Consider the following 13,558-nt stretch of genomic DNA (forward strand, 5'->3'; position numbering starts at 1 on the left):
GGACAATTCTCTGATTGGAAGAAAATAACATGCGGTGTTCCTCAAGGCTCGATACTGGGACCTTTGCTTTTCCTAATTTACGTAAATGACCTTCCATCAGCATGCAAATCAGTTGAAGTAACACTGTTTGCAGATGACACCAACCTGACGGCAATTGGTTGCCAAATAACTCAAATTAGAGAAGATATTGGCAAGCTGGATCGTTGGCTTCTCGCCAACAAGTTAATAGTTAATAGTGATAAAACAAATCAAATGAATATAAAAAGTGCTTCCAATTATCGCTTCAAGCTTAATTCTTCTAACATTATACTAAAACCCGTATGCAAATATCTAGGAATTTATATAGATTGTAAGTTATCTTATCAAACTCATATTAATAATGTTAAAATGAGACTCGGTAAACAATGTGGTATTATATCAAAACTGAGGCATTACGTGCCGCTTTCACAATTACTAGAATACTACAGAAGTAATGTTGTTCCTATAATACAATACGGAATTCTGATTTACGGTTGCTGCAGTCGAAGTTCACTGGAGTGTTTATTTCTTTTACAAAAGAAAATAATTAAATTTATGTTCTTTCGAAAGAAAATGTACTCCTGTAATGACATTTTTCTTAAATACAATTTTCTATCGGTTTTCGAATTGCATGTATACGAATTGCTCAAATTTGTTCTGCGCTCAATTAATTCCTTTCATTCAGAGAGTTTCCTTAACAATTTGTTTGTTTTTAATAATCGGCAGAGACAAACAAGAAACTCAAAATACAATTTACTATTAGAACCTCTTTGCAAGAAAAGATTTGAACGTTTTTCTATCCGATATCGTGCTTGCAAGCTTTTTAACTTATTGAGACTGCAAAATATAATTCCTGAAAATATTAAAAGTTTTTCTGAGACAAAAGTAAAAGTGTTTTACCATAATTTCAAAAATACATTTTTGTTGCAAAACGACGAACTAACAAAACTTATCTACGATTTGTAGTACTTTTTCCCTTTTTCCTTTTTTCTTTAAAATGATTATCGTTGGTTAAATGCTACCAGGCAACTGCTCTAGCTTCCGATTCTCGTGCTAAAATATGAAGCTCTAAATCCTTGTAGTTCAGGAGATATGGCCATTTTTACGATTTTTCGAAAAATATTAAACACTTAGTAAAAAAAAAAAAAAAAGAAGAAAAGGAAAGGAGAAGGGGAAAAGAAGAGAAAAAAGAAAAAAATTATTTTTCTTAAAAATTATTTTAAAACTCACCTGCGACCGTGAACCTGGTTGTCTTAAGTTAAAGTTGATGGGCTCTTTCAGTAACGCCAACAAAAAATCTTAACTTACGGAAGAAAACCTACTTCAAAACTTTTTTTTTTTTTTTTTTTTTTTTCAAATTTCGTTTTTTTTTTTTTTTTTTTTTCATTAAATATTAGTGTTAAATCTTTATGTTTGAACAACTTAAGGGTAGACCCTGGAGGACCTTTAGGTCCCGTTGTCTATCCTCTCTAAGTCGCATCATTTAACTTAAATTATAAATATATTCAATGTTGTATTTAATGCTGACTAGAGAAATAAATTCTTTCTTTCTTTCTTTACTATTGGTGGCACTTCTTAGCAGAAGGCTGAATTGGTTATATAATAGCATTTGACTATTAAAAAGTTAACACAATCATCAAATAAACCGAAGAAGCTAATTATTCGATACTTTTTGATACAACAGTACAAAAATAAAAACAGTTCTATGACAACAAGCTGAAGGGATTTTAAGTCGAAGGGAATTCACGCCGACGGGACTTCAAGCCGAAAAACTAACAAAAAATAGTTTATACAAAAGTTAATTGCTAAAATTACAACAAACAGTCGACACACACTCAATAGTTTTTCAAAGAGTAAATTCCATCTAAACATGAACTTTTGAAACGGGAAGTTTTCTCATTGAGGTACCGATATTTCTCTTTTTTTTGCATATTGGCTTCTCATCGTCAAATACGTCCTATAATGAGTCGAGAGTGTTGTTATTGTTCTTCCAATTTTTGGACAACCGTTCAAAAAACTGGATTTTTTGTCACCACTGACGCCTGTCTTCCCAATTCCAGCTTTCAAATTTGTTGGTTGTCCTCAAATTCAGAGGTCGATCAAACTCATTACATAAAGTCAAAGGAATTGGGTTGTAACAAAAGCTTTAGCTTGTTTGCTTTTGCACCAGGTACTTGCACTTTTCACGTTGCAGTTATTTTTGGAACGTTTGGTTAGATTAAGCATCTTCGACTCATGCTTTCCCTTATTTTCTTGTCCTTTGGAGGCATAAAAATTTCAGAACTCCCCTTCATGCTATTTCTTCAAACTTCTAATTCTTCCTTCAACTCTGAATTATTGTTTGCCGACAATTTTTAACCGAATTTTTGTCTGGAGGTAGGTGATTATATTCTTCAGATTTTTAGCAACCGACTGTAAGTCATTGTAACATGTGATGGATTTTTTATTTCACGCTTAATATAAATCAATGTTTTTTCTTTTGAACATGAATCAGTTTAGTTTTAAAGTTGGATCCGTTTTTTTTTGACAAAGAAAAAGTCCATACTTATTTTGGAAATTATTACACAACAAAGCTTGTGTGATAGTATGAACTCCCTTTTTTCCAACCTGAGTTGCAATTATTGTTGCGACAAATTGTGTTCATTTTGAGAGTGTTCATTTTGATCAATAACCAGCTATTAAGTAGTCAATGCTAAGTGTCATAACACAGACTATTATATTACAAATAGCACTTTAGCTTCAGCATATCATGGATATCTACCGTAGAGGTAGGGAAGGAGACCCGCAACAAAATAAGAGGGTTCTAAACTGGACAGGGTCGGATGTTTTAATTAACTTTTTGGTATACTAGTTAAAATGCGTCCGCTCTATAAATTGAGGCATGTTAGTTGGTAATTTTTTTCAAATTGACTGGTACTGCTAATGCGTCATAATTTCCTTGCGCCAATTAGCAATTATTTAGACTCATAATTGGCGTGCATCACTTAAGAAATTTCGTTGACTCAAAGTTTTACTCATTCAGCTTTTCCCAGTAGCGTTATTGGTCATATTTTTGCTTGTATGCGAAGTGCGATTTCGCCTCTGTGTATATGAAGTTGTTTGAAACATGTTGTGTTTAGTTGGAAAAGCTCAATTGGAACGAAAAATTTTCGTCTTCTTGTAATTTTTCGCGAAGTTGTGGAAAGGCATAATTTATACACAATTTGGATTTATTTTTTTCCCAGTTTATTACATGCAAAGCTAGTATGGCTATTTTTGTTCATTTTATTCAATTTATTCCATTCTAAATTTTGTTTTGATGCTTAAGCTCCTTTATGTCGATTTCTTACTTGTCTGTGGTTTCGATAAGCATGAGTAGTACAATTGTGTAGTGCGGTCAACTGGAAAATGAGGACTGAGGTTGAAATTCCGTAGGGGGCGCATATTTTTCAAAACTTATCACTTTCTCAAACGTTTTACCCTTAAAAAGCTATTTCTTGGCGTTTTTTGCTTGTTGGCGAAATGCAGCCTCGCCTTTGTGTCTCGCCATTAAAGTGATTATTGTTTTAAGATGTGGGAAGAGTATAAAAAAATTAACTGCTGGATGAGCTATATACAAGATAAAGTTAAAGTAAATAAAGTAATCAATTTCTTCGGACTGAAAGTAGAATAATTAAGAAAATGAACACCAGGCAGCACAGCGAACACGCAACATGTACTTTGTTTTTTTTCAACGTTAGAGATTGCCCTTAAACGGTAAACTAAAATGATTGTTTTTAAATGAACGCAGTCAAGACACTTATTTATTCAGTCTGTTTTTTTAGTAGATTAGGACGACCAAGCTCATAAAACTCAGGCAGGAAAAAAACGTGAATGTTTTTTAGATCCTGAAGGAAGGGGATTTCAAATAACATATTTCCCGGCTGAATCAAATAATTTTTTGATTCAGTTTTTGAATAAATTTTTGACAGTTTCATTTTTTAAGAATCGAAAGAGCTTCGAAGAGATATATTTATATTTAAAGTTTTTTTGGTTTCTTTGTTAATTGATGTTTTTTTTTCAAATTTCCGTTTGCTAGGTTTGTTGTAGATCATGTATGTATAAATCAAAAGATAAACAAAGGTTCAGTCTGATATAGGGACCAGTTTTGAGTTTATGTAAGTGCTATCAATTCTTCTAGATAGACACCAGTTTGAGTTTATGTAAGTGCTATCAATTCTTCTTTCTGTCTGGGGACCTGCTGTCTTGACCTTGCGATCTCTAATGTCCGATGGGATCTGAAATAAAAGAGTGCAGTAAGATTTCGATTTGATGCCTAACAGTTTGCCTATAATAAAACTTATTAACAACCTTTTGAATTTCCAAACTTACGACTTTAACATGGCGCAGCCAGCAGAGAAAAAAGGAGGGGGGAAAAATCCATTAAATATAGTAGCATTTTGGGAAACACGAACGCCGGAACCTCCAGTATATTGGGAGGAGTGGATAATTAAATTTCACTGGGGGATGATAGCAAAATACGACATTGATCCCGATGATTTCTATTTTGCGAGTACTCTAAATGCGGCGGCTATCACGGCGTTGCCTGAAGAAGTCAATGGAAAAAACCGTATCGATTCGGAAAAGAAGTTAAAGTCTAACTTGTATCTTTGTATCGGGGATGAGGCGCAACGCATATTTAAAGCACGGAAACCGACGGTTAACATTAAAACGGAACGGTACCCACGGGTCCTGGATGAGATGCAAAATGTTTTCCAACGTGAGAGGAATGTAACTCATGAGCGGGGACTATTCTACGGACGAAAACAACGTGAGAACGAAACTTTCGAAAAATTTCATGCGGAGCTAAGTGCCCTAGCAGGAAGATGTGATTTTGCAAACGCGGCCGAAAACGTTCGTGATATTTTCATTATGAATATGCGGGAATCGGACTGCCAACGAGAATTGTCACGATCAACTAAGTTACCGGAGGAAGTTTACCGGATCGCCTTATCATATGAACGTGGTGAGCGCGCATACAAATCATATACGGGAAAACCAGCTTCATCAGCTCCGGCAATTTCAATAAAACAGGAACCAGTAAATAATATAAGAAGGGGACAAAGATTTTTTTCGAGGCCGAGGATGTGCGGGACGTGGAGGATATACCCAAGGATCAAGTAGTAGTGGGGGAGGCGGAAATAACCGTAGGTGCTACAATTGAGACGCGCCAAACTTTACCCTGGATCACATCGCGAGCTGTCCTGCAAAAGGAGCAACATGTAACTCATGCCGAAAACTGGGACATTTTGAACGAACATGCTGAGGAATTAGAAGGGGTACTAACCAATGGAGAGGACTTGGACGAGTTGGATTGGTCAGGGAGGAAAATGAGCATCATCAAAGTACGCAGAACGTAAACGAATTGAATGAAGACCCAGTATCGTGGGTGAATCAGCAGGGGTGTGAGGAAAACGAGTCCATGACGTCGGGATCGGATGACTACATGGTAATGTCGATAAAAAGGAAGAAAAATGAGACTGAATTAAAGATCCCTGGGGCCCGCGTTCAAGTAGAGGTGTCAGGTAAGAAGATGTGGTTGTGGATAGATAGTGGATCTCCAGTGACTATCTTCAGCATAAACGACCTAAAATCAACGTTAGGAAAAGCAAGTATTCAACTACAACCGTCAAAGGAGGAATTTCTGGATTACAACAACAACTGAATAAACATACTAGGGAAGGTAACAGTGATGATGTCGCTAAATGGCTGGACAGCACCAGCGTGGGTGTCAGTAATATCCGGAAATCATCAATCAATCCTTGGGCGCGACATGATGGGCACCCTGGGTCTCGAGGTAGTTCAAAGGAAGAAAGTGATGGGAATCACAGGGGAAGGGACCAGTCAAGAGGAGGAGGAATACGACGAATTGCAAACATACTTCTGTAAGTTGTACCCAAATTTATTTACTAGGATAGGGAAGATCCGGAATGCGAAAGTAAGAGCTGAATTTTTTGAAAATTTGAAGGCCATACAACAAAAAAGGCGTAGGGTGCCAATCACTCTACAAGAAAAGGTGGATAAAGAGATTCATCGGCTGATAAATGAAGGACATATCATAAAATTACAAGAGTGCTCAGATAAGTATTTCGTCTCTCTTATCGTCATTACAGTAAAAAAGGACGGAAGCATAAAATTAGCACTAGAATCAAGAGAATTGAATAAACAGGTACACAAAAATAAGTACCAAATGTCGAATATTGACGAATTAATTGACGGAGTAAGTCAGATTATTGCGGAGAAAAAATCGGGGAATGTATACTTTACAACATTGGATTTCACATATGCGTACGGACAAGTCGCATTAGAACAAAAAACAAGCGAGCAATGCAATTTCTCACTAGTCGGCGGAAAATCCACGGGGAGTTATCGTTTTAAAAACGGACTTACGTCAATGCCGGCGGAATTCCAGAAGGTAATAGATAATTTACTTAAGGAGTTCCCCCAGGCTAACGCGTTTATTGATGATATCTTAATTGCTTCAAAAGGAACTAAAATCGAACACATTGCGTTAGTGGAAAAGATATTGAAAAAGCTGGACGTCTCCAATGTCGCGTTAAAATTGCGAATTTGCGAAAACTGAGTGCGAATGGATTGGATTTCGAATTGGGGAAAGTGGTATAACGCCCTTAGTAAGAAAAACACAAGCTATAGAAGACTTGAAAACCCCAAAATCTCGAAAGCAGTTGAAATCCTTGATGGGTTCGTTACATAGCTTACACAAATTTTTACCCAAACTTGCCGAGTTAAGCGCACCGTTAAGGCCACTACTGAGCCAAAATAATGATTTTGTCTGGACACCCGTGTGCGAAAATGCGTTCCAACAATTAAAATCGCTTGTGAAAAATATCGTCGAATTACGACATTTCGACATTCACCGTGAAACTAGAATCATTTGTGACGCTAGCCACGATGGCCTAGGGGCCGTTTTAGAACAGTATGGCGCATCCGGATGGCATCCGATTTCGTTTGCATCTCGTTACCTTAATCCGGCTGAGAAAAAATACTCCACAAACGAATTGGAATTACTCGCGGTAGTGTGGGCCACGGAACATTTTCGGAATTATATATACGGTCGGTATTTCACAGTGATATCTGATCATAAAGCGCTACTTACATTGTTGAATTCGTCACCAAAAGGAAATAAAACATTTTTCAGTCGGTTAACTCGTTGGTATGATCGCCTGGTGCCATACGACTTTAAGGTTGAACATCGACAAGGGTCAAAAATGGGGATGGCTGACTATCTGTCTCGGTTTCCGTCCGCAGAGGCACCCGAGACAAGCCATTACGATGAAAATTTTACAGTAGCAAAGATAAGAATGATAAACGCGGCGTTGAAGCCCAAGGATAAAATGAAGCCTAGGGGTCAAGAAGTGAACAACATTCAGCGAAAACCGACGGTAGGGGGCGTAAAGTCATTTTTCGACACAACGAAAGCAGTTTCATCCAATGAGAATGTAAGAAAAGACGATTATGCAAATATTCACCGTGAGCACAAACGCTCAATAGAGGGCGTGTTTACATGCAACCGACGGTTAACCAATCAGCGTCGAGATATTTGCATACCGGAGGAAATATGCAAATACCGAAGAACGAGATTCAGACTTTGTTCTCATTGCTTAAATTACAGTTGCAAACACCCTCGAAACCCTTGCAAACACCCCCGATTCAATACCCTCGAAACCCTTCCATTTCAACAAATTACACGTACAAACCTTCGGTGTCGGAAAATTATAAGTGCGAACCATCCATCTTACAAGATTACAGTGAAAAGACACCTACTTTGAAAATTTACAGTAGTAAAGATTATAGTGAAAAGCCAGTTACTTTGAAAAAATACAGTAGCAAATCCGAGAGAAATAACATGAGTAATTCGCCAGAAAAGAATGATCCTCCAACTTCGGCAATAGTCAACACATCAACTAATTCGGGAAATGTTAATCTAAATGTTGTGTTAAACCGCCTAAGTCAACCTCCCAGCGTTAGCTCGGTTTCCGATATTGAAATGATACCACCTGAAAAACTTGATACCAAACAAACTAATTCTAAAAACTGAATACAATTATATCTTTTCCACATCAATTCCCCGGTTTATCGTACCCACTTGTACAAAATGAAAAATGGATCTATTCCATAGTGCCGTCGGATAGTAAAATCGTGAAGAAAATTGAACACCCGGAAGTTATGAATTTAAAATTAATCGAAGCAAACATTGAAAAAGACCCAATTATGAAGACCATCCGAGACAACATCAGAGACAGGAACCCACGAGCAAAGGAGAATTTTACAAGATTAGGACAATACTACGCCCAGCATTACAACGATTTCGCAGGAAGGGAGAATTGCCTGTGGATGGACGGCCGGTTAGCAATACCGAAGGACCTATCATCGGCAATTCTAAATCGTCTCCATTATAACCATCATGGGAGGGATAAGATGTTCGCGGCGGCAAAGGACGTGTGGATTCCCCTTATGCACCGAAATATCGCGGCCACAGCCAAATACTGCTAAAGTTGTTTAGAAGCAGGTAAAAACCTTAAACCAGACATTCCCAAAAATGACATGGGGGAAACGTATAATCCTAAGGAACCAAATGATTTGGTCCAATTAGACTTCTGGGGTCCAGTAAACTATGTTAGGGGTCGAAAAAAATATGTACTTGTAGCAGTAGATACTTTCTCGCATTGGCCGTCGGCGTATGTTTGTTCAAGCAACAAATCAAAAAGTGTATTGAAATTCCTAAGGAAGTACATAAATACTCATGGACACCCAAGGAAATTGCACATGGATCAAGCCACGGGGTTTTTCTCTAACGAAATTCAAAACTTCTGTAACTACGAAGGTATTGAACTTATTAAATCTCCGGTTAGGGACCATCGCGCAACAGGAATGGTTGAACGGACTATTGGGTCGATAAAAAATTACGTGTTGACTTATCTCCAGGAAAATAAAAACTACAAGTTTGGGGAGATGATCTCCCGTGCGCTTAGTGCATTACGTTTCGTGCCACATTCTAAAACTAAACTAACGCCGTTCGAAGCATACCATGGTCGAGAAGCTAATACGGCACTGCGAAACTTAACGAAAAAGCCGTCATTAAAAAACCTAAATTGGAACATTGTCGTTAATCAAAAGTTATCTTGTTTAGACAAGGCGGGAAACCTCCCAGAAGTTGAACTTACCCTAGATTGGGAGAAGAGAAGTGACTTAGTGTTCGCCCCTCAAAATAGGAAAGCTCCAATCATTTTGGACGATGACGAGGTAGCGGATCCTAAGGCTCCGGAAGTTGTGGACCCCAAGGAACTAGGCCCACCCAAGACCGCAACATGGCTGAAAAGGCATAAAGCAAGTTCAACGACGGTGTATCAGAGGACCGGGAAGACGGATCCAAAGGACCCAAGGAGGTATAAACGTTTGCCATTAAAAATTGACAAAATGACTAAACATACGGTGCAAATGAAAAAAGGGTCGTTACTAAGGCGGAGTGGTGTGTCTTTTAGATCGGCGGCTGAAGAAAGCCTAATTGGGAATAAAAGCGAGGAGTGCACCCCTGGACCGAGTAGAAACGTGACCAGTACACCGGCCCCAAGCGATTCGAATAAATATAAACGAAAAGCGGAGAAGGACCGAGCAACAAAACAGCGTATAGTGGAATACTCGGCGGACGAGAGCGAAGACGACGAATACGATAGTGAGTGGGAAATCGGACGAAGGGAACCAACCCTAGGTGCGGCGAACGAAGGACAGGATGTACCGTCGGTTAGTGTGAACTCACCACGACCCGTCGGTGGAAAACGCAATAAAAATCAGCACGAAACGGCGACGCGAAAATCAACACGGCAGAGACGCGGAGTTGACAAAATGGGGGGGGGGGGGGGGGGGTTATGAACATAAATGATGGAATCGACAAGACGAGAAAAGGAGAAAGGTAGAACATAAATGATGGAATCGACAAGACGAGAAAAGGAGAAAGGTAACCTTAAGAGAGGTTTGGCGGGTGAGAAAACTCAACAAAAACTAAAAACTTAACTAGTACATTTATACAATACAATACAGTAACATAAAGTTGATAAATTTTATCTACGCTAAAATTTATTTGTGGTTGCCCGAATGATATAGGGACCAGTTTTGAGTTTATGTAAGTGCTATCAATTCTTCTAGATAGACACCAGTTTGAGTTTATGTAAGTGCTATCAATTCTTCTTTCTGTTTGGGGACCTGCTGTCTTGACCTTGCGATCTCTTATGTCCGATGGGATCTGAAATAAAAGAGTGCTGTAAGATTTCGATTTGATGCCTAACAGTTTGCCTATAATAAAACTTATTAACAACCTTTTGAATTTCCAAACTTACGACTTTAACAAGTCTAAGGGCTATTACAATTAATAATGATAATTTTGTTCTGTATTTTCCCTTTTTGCATTTAACTTGAGGTTGACACACATTTACAAAAACCAAAAGTTATTTACTGGTGTGTGTAGTTCGGTAAAGGGCCCTAGCAGTGCTGGCGGCAGAATGTTTTTGTTGTGACTTAAAGTAACATTATGTTTTGCTTCGTTTTGGCAATATAATGTGATTTGACATTCGAATAGTTAAAGTTCACACATTTGGTGCTTTTTAAAATCATCAAGTGAACCGAAGAAAGCTATTTGTTTCAAACAACATCACAATAATAAAATCTCGATTTCGGAAATTTTCTAACTCAATAAATCTCGCAATTTTTTGAAATGCATATTTTATACATTATGTGGCTTTATGATTTGAGATTTATTACATGCAAAATTGTATCTTTTTGTATTTGGTGCTACTTTTGCTGCATCGAATTGGCAATTTATTAGCATTTGTAGCTGCGTTATTGGTGGCTAGTTTTTGGGGATTTTAAGATTTCGAGGATTATTTCTCTTTTTTCTTATGTCACTTAATAGAGCTGATTTTTGATCGTGTTCTTGCAAGTGTCTGCGAAGCGCAGCTTCGCCTTTGTGTTACACTTGCGACAGGAAGTATCTTTCATAAAGATGTTTCGCGTTTCAGGAGGCAGAAGAAACGGAAGCCAAACAGAGGATCCAAGCTGAATTGAGAAGAGCAGCTACTAAAGAGTTCGAGGACCTCGCCAGTAAGCATTCCTCACCTCGTCTCTTGAATAGAAAACCCAAAGGACATTGGAAGAGAATTTTGAAAATCAGCTTGTTATTTCTATTTAGATTGGTTTTTTTTATCAAAGTACTTTGATATCATTCTGTAATTAGTTACTGTAATATGTGTTCAATGAATAAGTTGAAGCAAACAGTGGGCATCTATATCTGACTGCTTCAGTATTGGAAAACATCTTTGAAAATAATGGGATCATAACATATTCAAAACTATAAAAGATTTGATTCATTTGGTAGTTCTATTTCCTGAAAAGAAAATTTTAAAAGATTTTTTAAATAAGTTTTGAAAAGATGTTTTTGAAAAGAAAATTTTAAAAAGAAAAACCTGTCTTATTGTCTTTAGAACGTCTATTAGAGCAGTCTGAATCTACTCGGATTAGAAGAGCGACTGAGTTGTTGCAACTACGGGATGAGATGGAGGCTAGTCTGGCTCGGAAGACAGAACTGGAGCGAGAGGAGAGGGAGAGAGACAGAGAGAGGATGCGACTGGGAGTCGCGAGGGACGAGGAGGAGTTGCAACGCATGCAGCAGATTGAACAGCAGGCTAGGTTAGTTTTTTTCGCTTGTTATTGTTTGTTCTGTGTTGTATGCACTTCTCTAATAAACTAACACTTAAATTCGAAATCAATTGCCCGAAGTTGTCACGAGACAAGTCTAGCGATCTATGACGTCTCTCAAGCGGCTGCTGGATGACCGAATGAATTATTGATATTAACATCAATAGTTATTTCGAAATTAAGTTTATTATGATTGATTATTTAAGTAAAATTTGCTGCTGTGTTGATTGTATGAGCGAGTGTGCGAGCTTTTCCTACAACTAAACATGTTGAAGTTTTTTTGGTTGCCAAAAAGAAAACATATAATGATGCTAAAACAATTCGGTATTTATTTTCTGTTTGCTTGCGTTCATTGAATCTTTTTCAACTGTATGTTGGCGTTGTTTCTTGTTTTAGAGCAGAACTGATAGCATACTACGAAGAGTTGTCGGCGGAAGCTACCAAGCGAGAACAGAGGGCCCTCTGGAGAATAAAAAGACACCAACTGGATGAAAAACGACGAGAATCATGGGAATTGATGAAGCACGATCCTCTGGAAGGAGTTACCGATCTACACTCAACTTTTCAAGTACAGGTGTTAAAACTTGTATTTACACTTGTTGATATGTATGGTTGATATATAGACAAACCGTTTTAAATGGACATAGTTCGAATTTCTAAATAGCCGCGAAGATTTTATTTTTATGTCTGTTCAGTACGAAGGTGTTGCCGCGCGAACCTTTATTGCCTAGATTGCTCAAGCTATATATAGGAATTTATAGGATATAAACTTCTGCGCAGTGGAGAAAGCGCAACTGAAAATTTTTGTTTCCCAGGAGCCCATTGAAATCAATTTCGTCGTCCTTTTAAATTAGGTTGATTTTACTGCATTCTCTTACCAAAACTCCAGATCCGCATTTAGCAAATAAACTAATAGCTGTGATATAGGAAGAAGAAGAATAAGGGTTGTTCGTCTTTTTAGTTTTTGAAAACAAAACCGACTTGTTAAACTAAATACGTCTCATGCATATTTCTTGTTGCCGTTACGTTTCATGCAAAAGTTGTTTTGTCGCAAGCATTTTTTCGTACATGTTATCCGTCCTTCGTATATATTATATTTCAAACGAATTTCTTCCATTTTCGAAGGACGATTGGGCAAATACGTCAAAGACGGAAAAAGTTTCGACCAATGACCTGCAAGACGTGAGCTCGATTGGAAACAAGACTGAAGACAAGTTAGTCACTCTTCAAAATGAAGACAAGAATCAAGGAAAAAATGATGAAATTAAACCAGCAATGAGAGAAGCGATCGAAAAAGAGATTGAACAATTAAGTGATAACGGTGTCCAGAGCTCATCCTTTTCTGGAAGACATACAAGTGAGGATTCACAAATATCTACGGAAATTTCATCGCGGAAGCAAATGACAGGGGAGAGAACTGAAGAACAAAATAGCCCACAAAATCAAGAAAGCCAAGCATTAGACATATTGTCATCCAAAAATGGGGCTCAATTGACTCAAGACAATGAAAGCGAAATGAAATCAGACAGTGATCAAGAATTAAATGAATCCGTACTGGACCCAAAGACACTTTCTGAAGTCACTTCACCGTCTCTTTGGACTCAAAAACAGTCAAATGTACACGACGCTGAGGAAAATAGAAAAAAAGTTATTGGCGTGACAAGTGATGAAGGAACGTATAAGCCTTTAATACGTGTGGGCATTGCACAAAATGCGGATTCGAAAGATATGTTGTCGTGGCCTGAAGATGAACGAAGTGCATTGACGAAATCGATTAAAAATCAAATGAAAGGTAAGGAACCTTTATTACCGT

The 13,558-nt window shown here is 37.8% G+C and overlaps 1 protein-coding gene across 5 annotated transcripts in view; it reads left to right on the top strand.

Annotated features, from left to right (window-relative positions):
- LOC134853867 (gamma-tubulin complex component 6-like) overlaps nucleotides 1-13,558 on the top strand; it is a 34,924-nt gene that overhangs the window by 11,961 nt on the left and 9,405 nt on the right. For 4 of the 5 annotated variants that reach the window (XM_063869815.1, XM_063869814.1, XM_063869816.1 and 1 more), the window contains 4 exons: nucleotides 11,070-11,151; nucleotides 11,532-11,736; nucleotides 12,142-12,319; nucleotides 12,871-13,537. In XM_063869815.1, coding sequence (XP_063725885.1) covers nucleotides 11,070-11,151; nucleotides 11,532-11,736; nucleotides 12,142-12,319; nucleotides 12,871-13,537 — 1,132 coding nt within the window. The remainder of the gene's footprint in view (nucleotides 1-11,069; nucleotides 11,152-11,531; nucleotides 11,737-12,141; nucleotides 12,320-12,870; nucleotides 13,538-13,558) is intronic. The other variant, XM_063869817.1, reaches the window with a different exon arrangement.

This window comes from Symsagittifera roscoffensis, chromosome 9, assembly GCF_963678635.1.
Source record: "Symsagittifera roscoffensis chromosome 9, txSymRosc1.1, whole genome shotgun sequence".
In the NCBI taxonomy this organism is placed as follows: Eukaryota; Metazoa; Xenacoelomorpha; order Acoela; family Convolutidae; genus Symsagittifera; species Symsagittifera roscoffensis.